The 26,331-nt window shown below is 39.0% G+C and overlaps 1 protein-coding gene across 2 annotated transcripts in view; it reads left to right on the forward strand.

Moving 5' to 3' along the window:
• WAC (WW domain containing adaptor with coiled-coil) overlaps positions 1-26,331 on the forward strand; it is a 116,576-nt gene that overhangs the window by 58,613 nt on the left and 31,632 nt on the right. For both annotated transcript variants that reach the window (XM_074946148.1, XM_074946147.1), the window contains exons 4-7: positions 719-825; positions 1,811-1,926; positions 2,014-2,126; positions 5,133-5,441. In XM_074946148.1, coding sequence (XP_074802249.1) covers positions 719-825; positions 1,811-1,926; positions 2,014-2,126; positions 5,133-5,441 — 645 coding nt within the window. The remainder of the gene's footprint in view (positions 1-718; positions 826-1,810; positions 1,927-2,013; positions 2,127-5,132; positions 5,442-26,331) is intronic.

A 26,331-nucleotide genomic window follows, 5' to 3' on the forward strand; every position in this document is an offset into this window, starting at 1 on the left:
TAGAACTTCATTATGTCTTCCAGGATTGAACACCAGTTTTATAGTCAAATACGTTAGAATCTTATTAAATACTATAAAGTATACTTGTATTGTGAGTATTGCAGCGTGACTTAGATTCTCCACTGTATTTATGACTTTGTTGAAACATATCACTCCACTAAATTGTAGTTTTCCTCTTCCTTATATTTGACAAATGTCTAAAATAACCTTATTGTTATATCAAAATGGATGGGAAAATGTTATTCAGTCCAAATTTAATCTGTTGATAACTTGCTTTTGTGGCCTCTCTTAGCTGGAGCTTCAGTAATTCTGCTTTCAACTCTCTAAATTCTAGTGGCTTGATAGTTGAGTCTCTTCTGGAGAAACCTGGATTGAACTACTCAGATACATGAATTGAATCTTACAAATAGATTTAAAAAAAAATAAAAAAATTATAGTTATATTATTGGTAGAAAGTGGAAGATATTTTCACATAGCTGCATCATATATACTATATGTCAATCAAAGACTGATTGATAGAAAATTCCATGAACAACTTCAAACTTTCCCTTAATAGAGATCCATAGTGAAGTGTATTTAGTATATGGATGTGAGGAAGGATAAAAATAAGATACACAGCACTTTTAATTAAAACATTGACATACTTCCATGCTCTGAAATACAGGTATGTTTAATTTGTATAGAAACATTCATGGTGAACTATATTTGTGTGTTTTAGGGACCAGTTACTCTCCACAAGAAAATTCACATAACCACAGTGCTCTTCATAGCTCAAATTCACATTCTTCTAATCCAAGCAATAATCCAAGTAAAACTTCAGATGCAGTAAGTATTAATGGTCATCAATGTCCAAATATGTCTTAGGCAGTTTTATATACACTATTTTTGATTAAATTATGGAGGGTGAAGTTCTGCATATTTTGTTGAATTATTAAACCTAAGTGGTGATTATATACTAAAAATGGCGGGAACAAATTGCAGTTGGCAGAGGTTATATGTTAGATGGTTTCAGTATAGCTAATTGTCATTTGGGTTTCCAGATGTACCTGTCTTGCCTTTGACGGTTTTAATCGAAAAGACACATAGCAATTGAGAAAAGTACTTTCCCTAAATATATCATTGGCAAGGATCTTACTCTAGTATCTTGGTTCCACAGCAGTAGACTGACCTAACTCCGCAGGCTCTTTATTTTTTTGGAACCTTATGGGAAGCAGTAATAGGGTTTTAAGCTTTATTGCTTACTGGCTAGCACATACCACTTCCTATGCTTCAAGCACTCAGTTACCAAAAATTGCTGTGATTACACTGGTTGGTGTTAAAAATTGTTCTGGGGCATGGGGAAAAACAGAGATAATCCTCCAAATATTATTTTCTAAAATGTAACATATCAAAAAACATTCAAGTTTTTTTTTTTATTTACATCATCTGGACATTTTGAGGAGGTTCTTCAGTTGCAGAAATATAAGATCCAAAATCATTAGCATACTGAAGACTTTCATGTAGACAGTAGTGATGTTACAATGATCCAATGAATGTAGCACCAGATCTCAATTTATGCTATAATTTCGTCAGGGTTGGTAAGATGAGATAGGAGAAGCTGTGTATTGTTTGAAGCAGCTGGAAAGCAGTATTGTTGTGGGAGGTGATAGGGGAGGGACGTTACATTGTCCCTTATGTACAGTGGTTTCAAAGTGGATGTGAAGGAAAAAGTCTACACATCTTGCAACTTTGAATATAGTAGAGTCTATATAACTTATTTGAAAACTGTCAAGTAGTCATTTTTCCAACATTGTTGTTCATATTTTCAAAGTCCTATGATTCTGCGGATGACTGGTCTGAGCACATCAGCTCTTCTGGCAAAAAATACTACTATAACTGCCGAACAGAAGTTTCACAATGGGAAAAACCTAAAGAGTGGCTTGAAAGGTATAGATATACTTTGATTAAAACATAAAAGCATATAATCTAGAAAACATTGTACTTGAGTTTTTACTTTATTTGTATTTTTTGCAGAGAGCAGAGACAAAAAGAAGCAAGCAAAATATCAGTTAACAGTTTCCCAAAAGATAGGGACTACAGAAGAGAGGTGATGCAGGCGACTGCTGCCAGTGGATTCGCCAGTGGAAGTATGTTGGGGTTTTTTATTTATTTTTTTTTTATATAATTAAATGCTCTTGGTTTGTGTGCATTGCATACTTCCTCTCAGTACTTGTCTTTGCCAAACTAAAAAAGGAAATCCCTCTTCCATGTGCTTTTTGTGGCAGTGAGTCAAGGTGGCCCAGCTTATTTTTTTCCTAAGATCTACTATTGTAACTACAGACAACTTCTCCAAATGTTCTGGCCCACCGATGATGATGTCTCAGAGTAGCTTTGAGCCTATCCAACTAAAACATTCACTTATATCTTTGTTCCATGTTAATATTCCTTTTTTGTAATTATCACTCACTGTGGGCTACTATTTGTGCAGCATTTGTCCTTCAGCTTGAAGACAAAATCTTTTTCTGTAGCTGCTGTGATAGTCTTCTCCCAGAATTTTTTCTTCAATACGTAAGATACTAGAGGCTTAAAAGGGCCTGACTATTATCACTATTTCTTCATAAATCGCAGGTGAGCAGCATACTAATATCTGGAGAAAATATATTCTGTTTTAACTGGTGCTGCACTGTATAAAGAAAATGCACATTTCAGGAAGAATAGATGCAGAAATTGCATATTGCAGTTAGGGCTGTCAATCACAGTTAATTCACTTGATTAACTCAAAACAAATTAACTCAATTCAAAAATAAATCGTGATTCATCACTATTTTAATCACACTGTTAATAGAATACCAATTTAAATTTGTTACATATTTTTGGATTTTTTTCTACATTTTCAAATATATTGATTTCAGTTACAACACAGAATACAAAGTGTATAGTGCTCACTTTATATTTTTTATTACAAATATTTGCATTGTAAAAAAGAAACAAAAGAAATTGTATTTTTCAGTTCACCTCATACAAGTACTGTAGTGCAATCTATTGTGAAAGTGCAACTTAAAAATATAGATTTTTTTTGTTAAATAACTGCACTCAGAAACAAAACAATGTAAAACTTCAGAGCCTGCAAGTCCACTCAGTCCTACTTCTTGTTCAGCAAATCGCTAAGCCAGACAAGTCTGTTTACCTTTACAGGAGATAATGCTGTCTGCTTCTTATTTAGTGTCACCTGAAAGTGTTCCTATGGCACTTTTGTAACTGGCATTGCAAGGTATTTATGTGCCAGATGCTAAACATTCGCATGCCCTTTCATGCTTGGACCACCATTCTAGAGGGCATGCTTCCATGCTGATGACGCTTTTTAAAAAAATAATGCATTAATTAAATTTGTGACTGAACTCTTTGGGGGGGGGGGGGGGGACTGGTCCATGGTTTTACCTGCATTCTGCCACGTATTTCATGATATGGCAGTCTCGGATGACGACTGTTCAACTGAACAATACATCGTTCAGTTTAAGAACATTTTCATTATGTATCTGACAAAACTCAAAGAAGGTACCCATGTGAGTTTTCTAAAGATAGCTACAGTACTTGACCCAAGATTAAGAATCTGAAGTGCCTTCCGAAATCTGAGAGGGACAAGGTGTGGAACATGCTGCCAAAAGTCTTAAATGAGAAATGCTCCAATTTGGAAACTACAGAACCCAAACCACCATAAAAGAAAATCAACCTTCTGTTGATGGCTTCTTACTCATGATGATGAAAATGAATGTGCTTTGGATCATAATGGAGCAGAACCTGTCATTAGTATGGAAGCATGTCCTCTGGAATGGTGGTCAAAGCATGAAGGGGCATACAAATGTTTAGCATATCTGGCATGTAAACACCTTGCAGTGTCAGCTACAACAGTGCCATGTGAATGCGTGGTCTCAGTTTCTAGTGACGTTGTAAATAAGAGGTGGGCAGCATTATCTCCCGTAAATGTAAATGAACTTGTTTGTCTTAGCGACTGGCTGAACAAGAAGTAGGACTGAGTGCACTTGTAGGCTCTAAAGTTTTACATTGTTTTATTTTTGAATGCAGTTATGTAAAATATAATAATTCTGCATTTGTAAATTGCACTTTCACATTGAGATGGCACTACAGTACTTACGAGGTGAATTGAAAAATACAATCTTTTAGCTTTTTTACAGTGCAGATATTTGTAATAAAAAATAATATAAAGTGAGCACTGTACACTTTGTATTCTGTGTTGTAACTGAAATCAATATATTTGAAAATGTAGAATAACATCCAAAAATATTTAAGTAAATGCTATTCTGTTGTTAACAGTACAACTGAAACTGCGATTAATTGTGATAATTTTTGAAAATCATTTCACAGTCCTAATTGCAATAAATATTTGCTTTAGTGAATTTCATGTCAGTTTGCATCATTGCCAGTGCTAAGGTTGCATGACAGATGAGAAACTAGCAATCATGAAGGATGAACCATACTCTGCATGCTTGTCAGTCCCCAATGTAACATACTAAAGTCACTGTTATGTGACAGCATGCAAATTAAGAAGTTCATATATGTTTTAAGTTTTATATGCTGCTAATCAAAATGGCTTGAAGCTGAATTTGTCCATTTTTTATCCTTTAAAAACAAGAATTCAAAATTCGGTTGTATTAAAAAAACCGAACAGGAGACAAACATGGCGTATAGAAGAGAAATTCAGAAAACGTGAAAATTTTGCACAGAGAGGTCTGCCATAATTTAGTCTCTCAGATTAAATATAGCATATGCAAATATTTCATTTTGGTCAGTGTGTTAATGGAATCTTTACAAATGACCTTGGAAATTAGAAAACTCACTACAAAATAGTTTGTCCTTAACAAGATTACTTTACTGGAATTCTAAATTCGGCAAAGATCCAATAGTGTTTGAGAAGGGGCATGTTGTCAGTGACTAAAATCAGATTGTTTGCCAATACTGAGCTGCTAATAGCTATTGTGCTGGCAGTTGAGATTTTTAAAGAAAATAATGAAAACTTAATCAAATTTAAACATTAGTATGCTACTGAATTAGTCATAGTCCTTGCAATGTTAGTGAAGTTTCTAACTTAATCTTTTTTTTTCTTATTGCAACGTTCTTTGTGAACCCTACAACAGTGGAAGACAAGCATTCCAGTGATGCCAGTAGTATACTCCCTCAGAATATTTTGTCTCAGACAAGCAGACACAATGACAGAGACTACAGACTGCCAAGAGCAGAGACTCACAGTAGTTCTACTCCAGTACAACATCCCATCAAACCAGTGGTTCATCCAACTGCTACCCCAAGCACTGTTCCTCCTACTCCATTTTCTCTACAATCTGATCACCAGCCAAAGAAATCTTTTGATGCTAATGGAGCATCTACTTTATCAAAACTGCCTACACCCACATCGTCCATCCCTTCTCAGAAAACGGATAGAAAAGGTATGTCAGAGAAAACTATTTTTAATACTGCTCAGTGTTGTAAGTTGAATTCGTGGTGTTGGTTAGAAAGTCTGACTTCTAGAATTTAAACATATTTTTCCTGTTTCCTATGCTTGAAACAGTTAATTTAGTCATGATTTTTGTGATTCAGATTCAGTTTCACATTAAACCATGGTTTTCATAAACCGCTTATCTGACAGAACTTTGAATTCTGAACTTTGAATTAGATGATAAAGCAGAAGAGACCATTGTGATCATCTAGTCTGACCTCCTTTATAACACAGGCATAGGACTTCCCTGAATTAATTCTCACCTGAACTAGTAGGTTTGCCATTTACATGCATATTCTGCAAACTGTATTTCAATTGATCTCTACTAAAAGGGTGCCTAAAATTCTTTTTATGTTATTTTGGAACTTTGCAGTTACTGCAGTTGTCAGTTTGTCTGTCGGATTAATATTTCAAAGCTGTCTTGGACCCATGCATTTTCTATCAAATGTATCTTGTTGGGATTCCAGTGACAAACTACTTACGTTTCCCTATAATGATACACGGGAATATGTCTGGTACCAGGGTGGATTTGATTTAAATCAAATTGATTTAAATCACTAGTTAGGAAGACTCAATTTAATCAGGGATTTCTACATAAAAGTGCATTCTTGTTGGTTGTTATAACCTTAATACATATTCTTCACAACTCAGAGATAGATGTAGGTTTCATTTTTAAAAGATACACACTATGTTTTTCAACAGTGATTTATTTTGAAAACTTTTCAGATTAGTTTTACAGCTATATCAGAAAATAAATGATTGTTTGGTTATTTCATTTACCAAAGGTAATTGAAGCAGATATTTATGAAGTCACTGGGAGGTGAACTATCTCCAATTCAACAGGTTAATCTTTAACATTTGGAGGAGTTTCTTACCATGCTGTGTTAGGAGGAGAACATCACCAGACAGATATTTAAATTGTTTTATTTAACTAAAACAACAACGTTAAGTATTCTGGATTTTTTTTCTTCAACAGCAAACATATAATATTTTAACAAAACAAGCATATGTCCCTTGCTTCTCACATTTATCTACAGACTTCTTCTCCTGATCCAGATCTATTCGGCCCCAACAATGAATCTTCTATTCATTTAACTTTTTGAAACTTTGCACTTTTAAAGAGAGGTAAGGGATTGACTCTGTGTACACAAATTTGCAGAGGGACTCTGGAGTTGAGGTCTATTATTTCTCACCTCTGTACATTTATTTATTTATTTAAAAACATTTTTGCTGTTAACAAGCATGTTACCTCTGGAGACACAAATCCGCAGTTTGAGAACTGCAAAACGAAGCATCTCTGATGGTATCTTCTAGACTGAGCACTGAGTCTCATTGGGTAGATAGAAAGATTAACCTAAATAAACTATACAGAAGCCTATGGAACCCCATTAGATTGGGTCCCTAATCCATGAACTATTGGAACTCATTTACAAAACTTTTCTTAAACATGACATGAGTATATTGTCTCATTTTATAGAATTAGAATTTATAATCCCTATTCCATGATAAGATATCTTTGAGCTATAATGTATCTTAATTAAAACTATCTTTAGATTGCTTTTTTCCTCAAAAAGCATTTTATCAAAAAAATCTGATTTAAATAAAAAACATTTTTTTAATTTTTTTTTTTAATCATTGATTTTTATCCATCCTGACTGGTACATTTGTGGATATAAGAAGTTTGATCTTGAAGAAATGAGTGGTATTCTTTAATTTTGTTGTAATGCTAACTTCTCCAAAATCCTCCTCCCCACCTCCTTTCGGACCACTCTCATGACACTATTCTCGTCCAAGGAGTGAACTCCTTATTACAGTGAAGAACAATAGAACGCATCCCACTAGAATATCAAGGAATAGGATTCTACTCGACTTAACTTCCTGATTCCCAAAAAGAAGGGCAGTTGGAGACCAATCCTCGACCTCTGCCACTTCAGTCATTTCATTCACAAACTCAAGTGTTGCATGGTTACATTGGCAGTGATAATTCCATCTCTAGAAAAAGATGTGTTCATGGCTCTTGTTATGAAGGATGCTTGTTTCCACATAGACAGTTACCCTGCCCAGATGTTTTCTCAGGTTTACGGAGGGCGCCAACTATTTCCGACACCAAGTACTTAGCTTTGGAATAGCTACCATTACCAGAGTCTTCACCAAAATGTTTTCCGTTGTAGCAGCTTACGCCAAGTGTTATGGTCTCCTTGTTTTTCTGTACCTCGACGACTGGCTCCTGGCTGCCAAATTGCACTAAGAAGCCCATATGCCAACCTGTTACTCAACCTCCTTGCTTCGCTGGGAGTCAGCGTCAACACTGAGAAATCAATCCTCAACGCCATGCAATCATTGGACTTCATTGGGACTACCATAAACTCTACCATAGCACAAGCATACCGGACAGATTTCAGGAGGTGAACGTCATATCTCATCAGGAACAACCCTCAAGTACCAGGCACGACATGTCTGTCTCTTGTCCACATGGCTTCATGCACCTACGTGACCTTTGCTGCCTTCAGACTTGGCTCCAGTCCATGTACTCACTGAACCTTACTCTCTGAACCTCAGGCTGACGGTTCCAGCCAGGGTACTGTCGTCTCTCCTATGATAGACTGACCCACATGTAGTGTGGGAGTTCCCTTTTTTCCCTCCTTCCCAAACAAAATTATCACCACCAGTGCGTCTTTAGTGGGCTGGGGAGCCCATGTGGATGACCTTATGATACAAGGTACATGAACACTTTGAGTATCCAGGATGCATCTCAGTCTTATGGAACTTTGAACAGTACAAAAAGGTTTGCAAATCCTTTGTCCAACTCACATGCTCTCACCAGGTCCTGATTATGTCAGACAATACCAGCACTGTTTTCTATATCAACAAACAAGGGGAGACATGGGAGAGTGAGATCCTCCACTCTATGCACAGAAATGTTGAACCTCTGGACCTGATACATCAAACATCGTATCACCCTATCCAGGGATGTAGAATTTACCCATGGACTCACTCAGCAGACACTTCGGGATTGATGATGAGTGGGAACTTCACGATACAGTGCTACACAACATCTTTGAACAATGGCGGACCCCAGCCAGAGACCTATTTGCTTCTCAGACCAACAGCAAGTGCACCATGTACTGCTCCTGGGGAGCCATTGATTATCACTCCTGGGGTGATGCTCTCCTACCCTCTTGGTCAGACCAGCTCAACTATGCTTTCCCTCCACTGCTGCTCCTTCCTTGAGTATGCCACAAAATCTGAAAAGAGGGAGGTGGTCATTCTTCTCTCTCTCTCTCTCTCCTCTCTCTCTCACACACACACTCACACACACACACACACACACACTCACTCACACACACACACACACACACCCCCACCCACCCACCCCCCCCCCCCCCCCCCCCCCCTCTGGCCCAGACAATTTTGATTCCCCAGTTTCTTTCACATGTGGTCCTGTCCACCAGTTCCCATCCTGAACTTCCCTGATCATCTTCTGACCCAGTACACTGGCACCCCACTCCACATGCACTCTACCTCAGGGCATAGTATTTGGATGGACATCTACTCTAGAATGGACATGCTCCTAAGCTATACAAGACATCTCTCTAACAGTGGGAAGGACTGCACTAGACAACGTTACCAGGCTAAATGGAGACTTTTTCGTCTTGGACTAACATAAAGGGGTTCTACCAGAAGTGGCAGAAATTCCCCTAATCCTGGATTACATTCTATCTCTAAAGTCATTGGGTCTTGCCCATAGCACTTTGACAGTCCACCTGATGACAGTCAGCACATTCCATCCACCTGTGAGGGGTTGCTCTGATTTTACACATCCGCTAACTGCTAGATTTTGGAAGGGCCTCCTCAGAACCTTCCCTCCCTTCCAAACGGTCATACCTCAATGCAACTTGAATTTGGTACTCTCTGCTTCAGTTAACCCCCCTTTTGAGCCACTGGCATCTTCTTCCACGTCTCTCCTTTCCATTAAAGTCAACCTTCCTGGTTGCTATCACTTTGGTAAGAAGAGTCTGTGAACTTGGAGCTATGGTAGCAGATCTGTCGTTCACGGTATTCCACAAGGATAAGGTCTCCTTATGTCTACACCTTAAATTTCTACCAAAGGTGGTATCCCACTTTCGCATGAAGTAATCCATTCACTTACCTGTTTTCTTCCCGAAACCACATACCTCTGCAGAAGAACACCAGCTCCATTCCCTTGACATCAGGAAGTCCCCTAGACCATTTATTGCCGTAGCTGAGAGACTAAGGACAGGCCATCTCCAAGAGGATTTCTGGTTTCATCAATCTCTGCTATCAGCTGTCGGGCCTTCCTCCCCACCAGAGAGATATGAGCTCAGGCTACCAACACGGCCTCCCTTCAGAATGTGCTTCTCAGGCCAGGTCTACAATGGGGGGTGGTGGAATCTATCTAAGTTATGCAACTTCAGCTATGTGAACAACGTAGCTGAAGTCGACGTACTTAGATCTACTCACCACGGTGTTTTCACTGCGGTCAGTCGACAGCTGACGCTTCCCCATCAACTCCGCCTGCGCCTCTTGCCTCAGTGGAGTACCGGAGTCGACGGGAGAGTGCTCAGTGATCGATTTATCGCGTCTAGACTAGACGTGGTAAGTCGACCCCCGCTGGATTGATCGCTGCCCGTCAATCCTTTGGGTAATGTAGACATGCCCTCATAGACCTATGTAGAGCACCCACATGGAGTTCTGTGCACACCTTAGTAACACTCTATGCCTTGGAGCAGGACTTAGCATCAGATGCCTCCCTTTGCACGGCGGTTCTCTGCACAACCCTTCCATCCTCCTCATCGCACCCTTCTCCAACCTAGGCACTATTTGTCAGTTACCCTCAGTGGAATACAATAGAGACAATCACTTAAAAGAAGAGAAAGTTGCTTACCTGTAGCCAGAGGTTCTTTGAGATGTGTGGTCCCTACCTGTATTCCACTTCCCATCCTCCTTCCCCTCTGCTTCGAGTCTGTCAGATTCATGGTAGAGGAAGAACTGGAGATGTGGTCCTTCTGCCCTGTCCTTTATCACCTTGGTTGGAAACATGGGGTGAGTGAGGGGCCATCCGCAGACCAGTGGACACTACTTTCAGAATTCTCCAACTCTGAGTGTGTGGTGTGCATGCATAACTCCCAGTGGATTACAGATAGAGACCACATCTTGAAGAACCTGCAGTGAGAGGTAAATAACCTCATCTTACACATGTGGCTCCTTCCTCTGCACTGGGCTCCTCCAGGCTTGACTGTTGGGACTGACTGGGCTGGAATGGAGTCTCAAACAGGTCCTGGTTCATGGCATAGCTGGACCCCTCCTCCCATTAGCATGTCCTTTATCTTTCTTCTCCTCATTTCTGTTCATGGCAGGGGCCTGTGACTCAGGCCCCACGGAGTTTATACACGGTGATGTGTGGAGTGGTATTGAGGTCACTGCCAAGTACGACATGTAGCTCTTTGTAAAAGCGGCAGGTCTGCAGCTTGGCATTGGATCGACTGTTGGCCTCCCTGGCCTTCTGATATGTCTGATGTGGTTCCTTCGCTTTCATGAGGCACTGCTGCTGGTCCATGCCATATCCTTGCTCCCACATCCCCTGTGCAATCTGTTTATAGATGTCCACCTTTCTACAGCTGTGCTCACACAGGCTCTTCTCCCCATATCCAGTATCTCCTGTCTACTCCAAGCTGCAACTTATCTGAAGCATGTAGCCAGCATAGTTAGCTGGGCAGTTGTGCATAAGAATGGAGAACTGCTAGGTGCGCTTGCCAACCTGGACAGTCAGGAAAAAAGCATTTGAAAAATTCGTGGGGCTTTAAAGGGGAGGGAGGCGCTCTGGTCTCTCTGACCCCTGGGCTATGTAGTTCACAATTGACACCAGAGCAGTCATTGTCAAACATTGTGAGACCTCTTCTGGAGGACTGTTAGGGATGACATAAGTAATAATGTCTTCACTTGTGCCGTATCAACCTCAGTACATCAACCCTGGCTCAACACGAAGGAGATGGTGGTAGTGTGTTTGTAAAGGGGCACTTACATCCGTGGGAAACATATTTAAGGGTAGACACGTGCATAACTAGGTCGACGCAAGGCCTCTTATGTCAACCTAACTTTGTAGTGTAGACGAGGTCTTAGTAAGGAATTATTCTCAGAATATAGCACTGTGAAACAGAATTTCACTTCAGGAGAGTAATTTTGGAGGAATTAAAAAAGATGCTGTCAATGTATATTTATTGAAATAACTAATTTCAGTATGCATCCTTTAAACAGTATGCCCTGAAAGATTTTTTTTTTAAAACGGCTTTTATTTGTAAGGTGTAGTGGGTTGTTTTTTTTTTTAAATGAAGGGCTCAAGTCTTGCATTCCTTCCCTTGCCTTCACAGATATTTTCCAGCATTTTTAAATAAAGCATTGCAATTTCTAGTGCATAAGATAGGAAATGCAACTGACAGTCAAGAAAGCTGTTTGGCTGTACACACAAATGTTATCAAATGTGCAGAATAAAGAAATTGAAAATAGAGAATTTTTTACTAAATTTCTTTTTTAGTAATTTTAAGTGTTACAACAATTTTATGTAAAAACTGAAACAAACATTCACTGTAAAAAAGCAAACTTCTAGTGGAAAAATAGAGAGGCAACCAAATGTGTATGTTAATGAAAGCTTGCAGGGGGAAAAGATACTAAAGAGGAAATCAGCACCTCTACGAAACAAGATGCATTAGTGTGTATACAGTGTTCTCTGTGAGCAAAAACTGTATAAGGTTACTCCCACCCACTTCGTTTTTAGCATCTAAATGTTTCTTAAAGACCTGCTTGTACCTTTGCAAACTCAAATTGTGCAAAACATTCTCACTGATCATTCTGCCTATATTCTGTATTTCCAGTTCTATCTTAAATTTCTGTGCTCTATCTCTAGAACTAAGACTTTAAAGAATAGTTCATCTCATTACTTAAATTTGACATGTTTTTGACCTCTATGTGGTGTTAGATCTATCCTGATATAAGAAGTTGAGGATGTTCATTTCTTCGCACACTTCTACTAGCTCTGAATAGCATCGTATTCAGTTCCCCGATCAAAGGGCATTCCACTCATGAAATTTAGACTGAATGCTAGCAAGTAAATCCAGTACTACTTGTCATAATTCTAGCTAATTTGGTTGTTAATCTAACCTTATTTTTCCTATAAGACTATATTGTGAGCAAAAATTATTCTTCCTGGGTTTCAGACAGAAAACAGATCAAAATTGCTCTGAAGAAAGTATTCAAGTTCATAACTAGCTATTTGTAGAATAGGGAAAAAGACGAGATAGCTTACTGATTGAAACATCAGGCTTGAAACATATGCACACAAACCACAAGATTCAATTATAGCTAAATTAAGTCAACCATTAATATTTCTCAGGTATATAAACAAAATTCCATGCAGTTTATGGTGTGTAGAGGCTCATTAAGAATACCCACGCAATACTGCTGTCTGTTTTCTATGGACGTTAGTTCCATGAAACTTTTTGTCCAAATATACATACAAGGTCAAAGAAGCATACAATTACCTACTGTGTTTAAAAAAATAAATGAATAAATTAAAAAAAATGAAAGGCCGGAGGGAGGGGAGCCTTCTGCAATCCTGTATAATGTTGTCTGGTGATTTGTCTGCCTTTACTCATGTCCCAGAGGTGGGTGCTTAATATTAGTGATTTATATATCAATAGATAATTGTAAAATTAAATACGGTATTTTACATTTATATGACGCCTTTAATCCTAAAGCACTTTACAAATATATATACACACGCAGTTTGTAAAATGCTTTGGAATTAAAAGCATAATATAAATGCAAAATACTGGATTTAATTTTGTCATCAAACTTCCAAATCAGTCAATCATTCTTTTATTTACTCTTCTAGAATCTGAAAATAATTTGAGATTGCTTTGCTTTGCTAGACTTAGACTTGTGTTTTATTCACTGATCCTTTGTACGTCTCCTGCCATGCCAAACCTTTCCTTAAAAACTTGCAGGAGTGGAGAGTTCTTGAAGAACTATTTGACCTCTATTCTTTGGTTTGAGTGTTACAGTCAGAATCTGCAGCTTCTGTTTGTGGTCTCTGTGATGGTTATTTATTCAGAGAAAGTGTGGGGTTGCTTTTCCTATTTTTTTGCTGTTTTATATGTAGATTACATTACCCATTTTCCCATTTCTAATTGTTATGTGAATGAATGCTGCCATACTTCTTTTTTTATCCTAACAGTGTGTCTGTCTGTATGGGATACTTCTCTTTCAGCGCTTCTGTCTATAGGCAGCAATTTGTTTTCAAGCTTTCTGTACCACTTAGTATGTTGGTCAGAGGAATATTGTCATGTTGGTTTTGGTGTTGATACAGACAGTTTAAAGCAGTTGATCAGTGGCAGATGGGCTTCTCTCCAACTCTCAACTTTCTTATTTGATATACCATCTACCTTCTGGAGCAGTTAGCTGTTGCATTCCTACTGACAGTTCCATTGCATCATCTTCTTTGGTTGATATTTGCAGTTTCTCTCTCTTTGAAGGGCTGTTCTTATGATCACTTCATTCTCAACTAGAGAGGGTGTTGCAGGGTTCTTCAAATATTTTCAGGCTCAACTGCCTATTACTGATGATTTACTTTTTGTGTCTTGTCTTATTATTGTCAAAATAAGAGTTTGTCAGTGCTTGGAATCATTGATTCAGTAATTGTACACAAGAAAAACAAAATAAACTGCTTCAGAGAATCAGAGCACAATTGGTATATCCCAGTAATAATCAGTGTCACAGTTGTAGTTGACCCGCTCTATTTATGAAATGTAGTGCTGGTATCTTGCATGGGGTATCTCCAGCTGTTGCTGCTGTTGAATGTTTTATGTTTTAATAGCACTTGGAGACCTTGCCAGGTCAGAGCCCCATTGTGTTTGGCCCTATAAAAACTTGTTAAATCACTGCCCCAAAGAGCTTATTCTATTCCAAGACCAGACATAATAGGTAGATGAGATGAACAAGGTGTTTGGGGAAAAGTGAGGACAGTATTACTCCTGGGAGAATTCTGCATCAAAAAATTAAAAATTCTGCGCACAATATTTTAAAATTCTGCAAAATTCTGCAGATTTTATTTGTCAAAATAACACTCTCTAATCATACCAGTTACAATTATTTTGGTAATTTATTTCAAAATACCTGTCAGCAAGTATGTCTGTAACAACACACACACATATTCCCCTAGGAGTAGAGTTAAAGAAACCCCTACAACAACCTAGTTCCTGTTACTCTGCCCCCTCCCCACCCCAGATCCCAGGTGGGGGGCCAGACACTCTCACTCCTCCCCTGCGGAGCTCAACCATGGGCCCCTACTCCCGGAGGCCACCTGTTGCCACCCCGCCCAGACACAGCCTCTATCCTCCAGAGCCCAGCAGAGTGCAACCCTCTCCTTCCCCCCCCCCCCCACATTCTCTCACACACACACACACTCTCTCACGCTCTGCCTCCCAGAATCCAGGGATCCAGAAGGAGAAACAGCCTGATTCTGGATCCCAGGTTTGTGTGGCGTTTTCTGCATGCAGCTTTCTCCTCCCTTCAGGATGTGCAAGAACTGCAGTTGCTGGGAACCCCCCCGGTCTTCTATTTGTGAGCTGGATTCTGCCAGGTCAAGCAGCCCCTAGTGGTGGCCAACATCTCTGCAGCCCATTTCTGTGCCGGGGGTGTGGGGGGGAGATTCTGCATGCACAACATTAATTTCTGCAAATTTTTTTATTGCGCAGTGGCACAGAATTCCCCCAGGAATACAGGATACCGAAAATTAGTAGGATGTTCTAGCCCAATCTAGTGTTGTGTGCAGTCCGTAATCAGTAATCGTAATTACAACTGGTCACTTCCCTAGCCATTATTACATGGCAGCTTTCTGTAAGCAGTACAGCAGGTGTGTTTTGTTTGGAGGATAAGGTGTTGATTCTGTGGCTTTTTAGAGTTTTTTGCCCATGTGAAAGGGGTGCGATGGGAGAAAGCGTAAATGTGATTGTGGGAGAAATTAATGAGCAGGCAATAGAGGCTGGCATTATCAAAGGTGCAACTCAACCTCAAAAGAAGATAACAGGGTGGGTAGGTAGCACAAGCCTGAATTGTGGAGATCCTTGAAGGTTAGGACAAGAAGTTTGTGGTGGATGCCAATGGAGGGACTTAAAGTGACATAGGGAACACAGTCTTTCTGGCTTATAACTCAGTTATTAACAGCAGTTTGAATTTACAGTCTCCATGCTATTAATGTTGATCGGTGAAATCCTCTGTTCATGCACTTCACAAATAATAGACAAAAACTTCTCTAGAATGCCCTGCTTAATGTTTCACCACTGACCTTGAAAGGAATCGCTGGGGCAAATGTTAGTATGCATGTCATTTCAGTTCTTAGACTATTCTTGAGATTTTCAACAAGGGGCCTGTTCTGATGGTACATTCTGTGATATATAACTTGTCACTAGGAAGACTACCTAACTTAATGTTAGACCTCTTTATTATTGTCAAACAGATATTATCACTGGTCAGTCAGATTCCAACTACTGTATCTTCTCAGAGGAGGGTGATTTGTAAATCATGTTGTTCTGCATTCCAACTGCCCATGTAGACCCTGCTGGTGCTCTCTAAAAAGGCACCCACGAGACTACGTTAATGCAAATAAGGTACCTTTTTGAGCACACCAGCAGGGTCTACATGGAGCAATTAATGTGCTATATAGATCACATTCCTCCAGTACGCTGTGCCGGTGCTGTGTAGACAAGCCCTAAATCCTTTAAAAAAAAAAAAAAAAAGTCTGCTGCAGTCTGGTCATGGTACTGTTTAAAGAAATTCTTCAACACTTCATAAATAATTTTTAACTCCCTATATTAAAATTTTTTTCCCTAATTTTGCTGGTCTTATTTACTCTGCTTGCTTCTTTCCTTCCTTATATTACAGCTTGCATATAAATAAATTCCTGTAACTTTCCCATTGTTTGCTAACTACACCTCTACCCCAATATAAAGCGACCCCATATAACACGAATTCGGATATAACGCAGTAAAGCAGTTCTCCGGGGGGCGGGGCTGCACGCTCCAGTGGATCAAAGCAAGTTCGATATAATGCGATAAGATTTTTTGGCTCCCGAGGACAGTGTTATATCGGGGTAGAGGTGCATATGTTAAACTGGAACAGATATCTTGTTTTTAGTTGCTTGATAACTTTCTAGGCTATTGACACTGGAGATACATTACCTTTTTGTTTTTCCACATTGTTCTAAGGGAAACAATTTCATGCTATATCACAGCTAAAAGTAATTGGTCTTTCAGTAGTCTTTAAACAAACAAAAAAAAAATCTGAAATCTCTCTCTGGCCCCAAAAGGTGATCTCTAATGTGCTTAGTTTGACTAATTCGGGAAATATTTAAGTGGTTACTGAAAGCCAGTGTCTCAATGGAAGCATGATCAGAGAGGAAAGTTCTGGTGAGTACATTAGCAGTACATCTCTCTCAGATCTGGGGGATTACTAATGTTAAAAACTCATTTACATTTATGCAATAGAGTTGATATAATGGAAAAGCAATTCTGCTCTTCGTTCCAGTTTACATTTTCACAATAAGTGATAGCTCTTCCATGGGACAAGGTATTTTCATGAGGATTGTGCCTAAAGGACTACTTACTTTATTTTAATCTTGCTTAAGAAGGTTAAAAAGTCTTGTGTGTTTCTCTTGAACACAAATTTGTATCCGCCGTAAAGAGATCTGCAAAGCTCCTCAGTCGTTTTACCATCTTAATCAACACTTCTCCCAGGCTTCTGAGACAATCCTTATACTTTTAATATATCAACGTTTTTAAAGAGAAAATTTGTTCTTTCACAGGATCAAATTTGCATTCTTTTCCATTTGTTTCTCTAGTCTTAAGTTTGGACATAGATGGTTGCTTAATGAAGAGACTGTATCTCAGAGTTAAAGCTTGATGTACATGTGGGTAGTTCACTTTACCAAAAAAAAATGTTTTTGCATCAGTCCTCTAGATAGCATTGTTTCTGAAGATAACATTAAGTTAACGGTGATTAAGAGGGATTGGCTGATCAAAATTCTCAGCAGACCTGAGGGCTTATCTCTTCCAGACATGTTCAGTTCAACCCAAATTTGGATAATTTCAACTCTGTGTTCTCACGCTACTCTAGCAGATTTAAAGGATTTTATATACTTCTAAACACCCAGTTGAATCCTAGCAAATGGCTAGGGAACTGGTAATTAATCACAAAGAAATTTTATCAGGGAATCCCAGTTTCTGCTGTTGGATGAATACTGAAAATAATTAAGAGCATTAGTATATGGGCTGCTAAATGCAGAGCATTTTTTTGACTACCTTATGCAATCAGACTGTTAGTCTTACTGCAAACGTATTTTCAACTTCTCCTGATAACTGCGTCATATGGAATCCATGTCACTTGAGTACACCAAGTTTTTCTTGAAATATGTTCTTGCTGAGAGATGGAGAACTCAGCGTTCTTTTGCAAGAGACATTTGTGATATAATCTTAGGGCAATATTTTAAGTATTTCGTATTCTAGGAAATTTTACCAAAAGCCGTCTAATTAAATCAAAGTCTTTACATTCATAAACAAGTTGTGTGTCTTAACTGTGATATTACTAGTGCTAAACATAAGCATAAGCTAGTTCTGAAGAATAAGGGGAAATTATGGTTCTTTGTGCTCTGTGTGTGCATATAATTTTATTTAAATATTGTAAAGCATACTCCCCTCTACTGGCAAGATCACAGTAGTCCAGTCACTTCACAATACAGCAATAATTCAAAAAAGGAGGTCTTAAAAAGTGAATATATTTTTTTTTAAATTATACATAAAAACAGGAAATACATGATGATACATGATAGTGTGGAATAAGTGTTTATCATGAAGAGTTTGGTGTAGTTGTGTAACTCCATGAGTGGTGAATCTGCAAATGAGTTATGCATATAATCTGAAAAGAATGCATGCTAAACTTTTATACCGTATTATACCATCACGTATCTTATAAATGTAATATATCATAAAAACTACTTTGGAAATATTTCAGAGGGTTTGTTTTATTGGAAGTATTTGTTGGCTTTATCTACCTTTGAAATCATGTGCTTTAGTTATAAATCCAGTCCGGACCCAGAGGGAGAAAAGTTTTAAAGTAATAAATGTAAAAGCCCTCAAATAACAGGGTAGACTAATTGAAATGCAATGAAAGTCACATTTAAAGCAGGCTGAAGTTTTGTAAAACTAATTTGTGAATTTGTGCTACTGGAACTTTAGATTAGTGCACCAAATTTTAATTTATAAATGCTGTTTTTAAAATGTTACTGCAATAGAAAGAAAGAAAACCTGCTGTGAGCAGAAGACTAAATATTACAACATAAGTCTGGGAGGCAAAATAGTGAAGCAGGTACATAACTTCATTCATGCAGCTATTCACATTGCCATGGAACTTCTCATGTACTTGTAGTTAGGCATGGCTGCAGCATCAGGGACTAAAATTGTTCACTTCAAAGTAGAACTGTTCTAGTATTAACAGTGGAAAATTATTTAGCCTTTCAACATATTAGCAAAGTTAATATGAATTTTTATACAAAGGCTGGCATTAAAAAAAGAAAATCTAAAGTTAAGCTCTCAAGCCCATATTTAGGGGTCTAAAGGTGGAAGTTTCAAAAGTACCATAGTGACTTAGGAGCACAAGTTCCATTGACTTCAGACTGCAAACTCTGATGGAGGAGCATAGCCTGGTCAAAGCATTTAAACTTTTTTGTAGGGCTGTCGATTAAGCACAGTTAACTCACATAATTAACTCAAAATTAATCGTGATTAAAAAAAAATCACCATTAATCATAGTTTTAATTGCACTGTTAAATACTATAATACCAGTTGAAATGTATTAAATATTTTGGATGTTCTACATTTTCATATAAATTGTATTCTGTGTTGTAATTGAAATTGGTGTATGTTATTTTTTATTACAAATATTTGCACTGTAAAAATGATAAAAGAAATAGTGTTTTTCAATTCACCTCATACAAATACGGTAATGCAGTCTTTGTTGTGGAAGTGCAACTTACAAATGTAGATTTTTTGTTTTTGTTACATAACTGCACTCAAAAACAAGACAATGTAAAACTTCAGAGCCTACAAGTCCATTCAGTCCTACTTCTTGTTCAGCCAATCGCTAAGGCAAACAAGTTTGTTTACATTTACAAGAGATAATGCTGCCTTCTTCTTATTTACAATGTCACCAGAAAATAAGAACAGGCATTTGCATGGCACTTCCGTAGCCGGCATTGCAAGGTGTTTGTGCCACATATGCTAAACGTTCGTATGCCCTTTCATGATTTGGCCACCATTCCAGAGGACATGCTTCCATGCTGATGGCGCTCATTAAAAATGAATGCATTAATTAAATTTGTGACTGAACTCCTTGGGGGAGAATTGTGTGTCTCCTGTTCTGTTTTACCTGCATTCTGCCATATATTTCATGTTATAGCAGTCTCGGATGAAGATCCAGCACATGTTCATTTTAAGAATGCTTTCACTGCAGATTTGACAAAATGCAAAGAAGGTACCACTGTGAGATTTCTAAAGATAGCTACAGCACTCGACCCAAAGTTTAAGAATCTGAAGTGCCTTCCAAAATCTGAGGGGGACGAGGTGTAGAGCATGCTTTCAGAAATCTTAAAAGAGCAACACTCAGATGCGGAAACTACAGAACCCGAACCACCAAAAAAGAAAATCAGCCTTCTGCTGGTGGCATCTGACTCAGATAATGAAAATGAACATGCGTCGGTCCACGCTACGCTGGATCATTACCGAGCAGAACCCATCGTCAGGGTGGATGTATGTCCCCTGGAATGGTGGTTGAAGCATGAAGGGACATATGAATCTTTAGCGCATCTGGCACGTAAATATCTTGCGATGCCAGCTACAACAGTGCCATGCAAACTTCTGTTCTCACTTTCAGGTGACGTTGTAAAGAAGAAGTGGGCAACATTATCTTCTGCAAATGTAAACAAACTTGTTTGTCGGAGCGATTGGCTGAACAAGAATTAGGACTGAATGGACTTGCAGGCTCTAAAATTTGACATTGTTTTATTTTCAAATGCAGAGTTTGGTTTTTTTGACATAATTCTACATTGGTAAGTTCAACTTTCATGATAAAGAGATCACACTACAGTACACCGGACCCTCACTAGAACACGGAATTTGGGATCCATGCCAAGTACTGTTATAGTGGGGACTGCGTTAAAATGAAATTACTGTAGACAGTAAATGTCACATCTATAAAGTATAGAAAACCTTAGAAAATAAACTCCTATGTGAAGGAAACAATAAACAAAAAAAATGTTGCTTTATTAGACATTTAAAGTAGACATTAGAATAAACTAGTCTAGTTTTTCTTTAAAATGTCGATGAGTTGCTTTTGCTTCTTGCTGCTGTGCCACTTCCGCTTAGCAAACTGCAAAAGACTATGTAGCTGCATAATTTTTATAGGCTCAACGTCTTGCATCTCAAACAATCTCAAAGCAGTCTCTAAGATGGTTACGGTCACAGTTGATGGAACGACGTCCACTTCATCTTCCTCCTCTTCTTCCATGGCGAAGGCCAATTCTTCAGCTTCTGGAATGTTGTTTGGTTGTACTGCCTGAAGAATTTGGTCTTCTGTTAGACTTTCAGCAACGGGACAAAATTCTTCTGCTTCATCATCGCCTCTTATCCAGAACTCAATATTTTGTGGAAGAACAGTTACCCTGAGCCCGGACAGTTGCTGGCATAGCTCCTGCATCCACTCCATGTCTGTTCTTCCAACTTCCTCCTCTGTAAATCCCTCAGCTGAATTCCTCGTCAGACTGTGATCTGCTTTCTTCATTTTCTTCCAGGAGCGGGTGGCCAAGTGACACACTCAGTCCCACCATCCAACAGCGGTTTATCGTTTCAGCGTGTAATAAATTCCAGGACTCGCCGCCAATGTAAAAAATTTTTTATAGTCAGCTTGTTCAGAAAATCAGTGACAGACAACTCGCTTTCTATCATTTGTCGTACCAAGTTCCGTCGATAGTGCTGCTTAAAAATGGCGATGACATCTTGATCAAGTGTGAATAGTTGACGTTCTCCCGTCGACTGTGCTTGCGCTCCTCGTTCTGGTGGAGTACTAGAGTCGACAGGAGAACGTTCAGCGGTTGATTTATCATGTCTATACTCAAAAAAATTTTTTTTACTGTACAGTACTTAAATTTGGGATCCATGGCTGCGTTATATCCGAATTCACGTTATATAGCGCACGTTCTAGCGAGGGTCCAGTGTACTTGTATTGGCTGAATTGAAAAATACTGTTTCTTTTGTTTATCATTTTTACAGTGCATATATTTGTAATAAATTGAACACTGTACACTTTGTATTTTGTGTATAATTGAAATCAATATATTTGGAAAATGTAGAATGCATCCAAAATATTTAAATAAATTGTTAAAACAGTAATAGAATACAATGTGATTAATCGCAATTAATTTTTTTAATCGCTTGACAACCCTACTTGTTTGCCTTGCGAATATCAGAACAGCTTTTCAGCCTTGTGAATATTGGAAGGTGGTGCCAGTTGACAATATAGCTATAGTGCTCATCAGTCTTACATTTTGAATTTCTGTTCTCTGAGTAAGGATGTTAGTGAAGTCATAGACTTGCCTTTTCAAGTATGCATGAGCATTTTAAGTATGATTCTTTTCAGTAGGAAACAATCTGTATGTAAAATCTGAAACTACTTAAAATTATTAAAGGAAAGTATTAAACATTCAGTATAGCAATTTAAGATTATAAAATAGGAAAAAAATAAAGAACTAGCAGCGTGTGTATAAAAATGGATTTCTAATTAAAATCCGTTTAAAGTCATGATTTTCATCATAAATCAATGGATCCATGATTTTTATCCACTCTGTCAGAAATGAGCTACTGCAGCTCTAGTACTAGTGAATGGTGCCAAATGTTTACTACGGGAAAAGTTCAGAAAGGGGAACTATGCAAAAATGAGGAAGCTAGTTAAATGGAAATTAAAAGGTACAGTCGCAAAAGTGAAATGTCTGTAAGCTGCATGGAAACTTTTAAAAAACACCATAATAGAAGTTCAAACTAAATGTATACCCCGGATTAAAAAAAGGAGGACCAAAAAAATGCTACCGTGGCTCAACAACAAAGTAAAAAGAGGTTAGAGGCAAAAAGGCATTCTTTAAAAATTGGAAGTTAAATCCTACTAAGGAAGGTTGAAAGGAAGGTAAACTCTGGCAAGTCAATTGTAAAAGTATAATTAGGCAGTCCAAAAAAAGAATTTGAAGAGCAACTAGCAAAAGACACACACACACACGAACAGCAAAAATTTTAAGTACACTAGAAGCAGGAAGCCTGCCAAACAATGAATAAGGCCACTGGACAAACAGAGATGCTAAAAGAGCTCTCAAGAAAGATATGGCCATTGTGGGAGAAGCTAAATTAATACTTTGCATCAGTCTTCTCTGCAGAGGATGTATGGGAGATTCCCTTGCCTGAGCCATTCTTTCTGGGTGACAAATTTGAGGAACTGTCCCAGATTGAGGTGTCAGTAGAGGTGGTTTTGGAACAAATTGATAAATTAAACAGTTACATGTCACCAGGACGTGATGGTATTCACCCAACAGTTCTGAAGGAACTGAAATATGAAATTGAACAGTTACTAAGTGATATTTAAGTCAGATTCTGTTCCAGATGACTGGAGGATAGCTAATGTGACACCAATTATTAAAAAGACTCTTGAGGCAATCCTGGCAATTGAAGGTCAGTAAGCCTAACTTCAATACCAGGTAACTTGGTTGAAACTATAGTAAAGAACAGAATTATCGGACACACAAATTAACACTATGGTTGCTGATTAGTCAGCATGGTTTTTGTAAAGGGAAATCATGCCTCATCAATCTATTAGAATTCTCTGAGGGGGTCAACAACCATGTGGACAAGGGTGATCCCGTGAATATAGTGTACTTGGACTTTCAGAAAGCCTTTGATTAGACCGCTCACCAAAGGCTCTTAAGCAAAGTAGGCAGTGATGGGATAAGAAGGAAGGGTCTTTTCATGGATTAGTAGCTATTTAAAAGATAGGAAACAAAGGGTAGGAATAAATGTTCAGTTTTCGTGGTGGAGAGAGGTAAATGGCAGGGATCCTCACGAATCTGTACTGGGACCAGTGCAGTTCAACATACTCATAAATCAGCTGGTAAAACAGGTAAACAGTGAGGTGGAAAAATTTGCAAACAATACAAAATTACTCAAAATAGTTAAGTCCAAAGCTGACTGTGAAGAGTTACAAAGGATTACTCCTGAGGGAATTCTGTGCCAAAAAAATGAAATTTCTGTGCATATTTTAAAATTTTGCAAAGTTTAATTGTCTTAAATGTGGAGGTTCCAAATGGACAGTGGGGAACACAGGCCACTGACTGCATGAAGGTGTGAGATAACCCGGCAGGTCCCCTTCCCACCCCAGGCTGCAGCCACTCTCATACAGCGCCAGGGCTGAGCCTGCCCCTGAAGCATGCTGGGGCCCTCTGCGCCAGGCACACCAGGTGTAGGTAAGCAGGCTCAGCTGATCAGGATCCAAGTGCAGAGGGTTTAAGTGTGTGGGGATCCTGGTGTGGGTTAAGAGGGTTCTGTGTGGGGCAATCTGGGTGCATGTGGCTCAGTGGGAGATCTGAATGCACAGGGGCTTGTTGGAGGGTTCCAGGTTCAGGGGCAATAGTCCTCTGCAGGGGGGTCCAGGTGAAGGTGGTTGAGGCTTGGGGGGGTCTGGGTGTGGGGGAGTGGGGCTCATTGGGGTGGGGGTCTGGGTGCAGTTGAAGTTCAGTGGGGGGTGTCTTAGGGGGCTCATCAGGGTGGTCCAGGTGCAGGAAAGGTGTGGGGCTCATCGGGATGGGGGTTTGATGGGCTTGCTTAATGGGGGAGCTGCAGCTACTGCTGAGGGGATGCCGCATACCAGGCTCCTGCCCCACCAAAGGCACTCACTGTTGTACAGAAAACAGGATGGCTTCCAGCACATGGAAGGGTAGCTGAACTTGCACTAGGACGTAGGAGGCGGTGTCCAGCTGCAAAGTCTGCGGAGCCGAGCGGCATTGTCTTTCAGCTAGGCAGCTCTGTGCTCGCAGAGACGGAGGGGGCAGTGGCAGGTGACCCTGTGTGGCCGCCCCCAACATCTTGTCTCTGGGGGGGCAGTGCCTATCAGACTACACCCATACACCCCCCCATCACCCCATAGCTTCCCTGTCACTTTCTGTAGGGAAGCAAAAGAAATCTGCAGAGGGACATGTTTTCTGCACGTGTGCAGCTGGTGCAGAATTCCACCAGCAGTAAAAGGGATCTCACAAAACTGGGTGACTGGACAACAAAATGGCAGATGAAATTCAGTCTTGAAAAGTGCGAAGTAATGCATATTGGAAAACCTGATCCCAACTATCCATACAAAATGATGGGATCTAAATTTGCTATTACCACTCAAGGAAGAGAGAGTTCTCTGAAAACCATATGCTCAATGAGCAGTTCCAGTCAAAAAAGCTAACAGTGTTAGGAACCATTAGCAAAGGGATAGATAATAGGACAGACTGTCATAATACCACTACATAAATCCAAAGCATGCCCACACCTTGAATACTGCATGCAGTTCTGGTCGCCCCATCTCAAAAAAGATCTATTAGAAATAGAAATGATACATAAAAAAGGTACCAGAAAATGATTAAAAGTATGGAACAGCTTCCGCATGAGGAGAGATGAAAAAAAACAGGGATTGTTCAGGTTGGAAAAGAGACGACTAAGGAGGGGATGGATATAATAGAGGTCTATTAAATCATGAGTGGTGGAGAGAAAGTGAATAAGGATGTGAAGGAATAAATAACACAAGAACCAGGAGTCACCCAGTGATATTAATAGACAGCAGGTTTAAAACAAACAAAAGGAAGTACTTCACACAGTGTACAGTTAGCCCGTTGAACTTGTTGTCAGGGGATGTTGTGAAGGACAAAAGTATAACCGGGTTCAAAAAAGAATTAAACAAGTTCGTGGAGGATATGTCCATCAGTGGCTATTAGCCAAGATGGTCAAGGATGCATCCCAATGCTCTGGGTGTCTCTACCCTCTTGCTGCCAGAAGCTGGGAGTGGACAATTGGATGGATTGCTCGATGGATTTCTGTTTGTTCTGTCCAAAGCATCTGGCTTTGGCTCCTGTTGCAAGACAAGATACTGGGCTAGATGAACCATTCATCTGACCCATGATGGCCGTTCTTATGTTCGGAGCAGATATGATGATGCAGCAGCAATAATGCGCATTAACTAAAGCAATATTTAATTCTGAAAGTGTAATTTTGAGTACTTATTTTTCTTTATCTGTTTGATATTTAAAATTGGTTGTTTAGCTTTTAAGTATAGCTTATATATATATATAAAGTTTTTATAATCTGTACTATTTTTAGAACAGTGTCTGAGATGTTAGTCAAGTTACTGGCTCCAATGACATCAATTTTTGACTGAAGGACCTAATAAGATTGTATGAATTATTGTAGTTCTATTGACATGTTTATCCAAATGAGTTCAAATAAACCAAAATATCTTTACAGGTTTCCTGGAGTTCAGTATCTTTGTATGTTTGCATTGAATAGTGTTGAACTGTGGTTTTGTTTTAAGAGCAAACAACTAAAACAACATTTAAAAATCTAAACATTACTTGAATCTGGTCCTGGCAGTTGAATTTATTGTTTTTTCCCCTTTAACTATCATCCGTTTTTTGTAAAGCTCTCAGAACA

This window comes from Natator depressus, chromosome 2, assembly GCF_965152275.1.
Source record: "Natator depressus isolate rNatDep1 chromosome 2, rNatDep2.hap1, whole genome shotgun sequence".
In the NCBI taxonomy this organism is placed as follows: Eukaryota; Metazoa; Chordata; order Testudines; family Cheloniidae; genus Natator; species Natator depressus.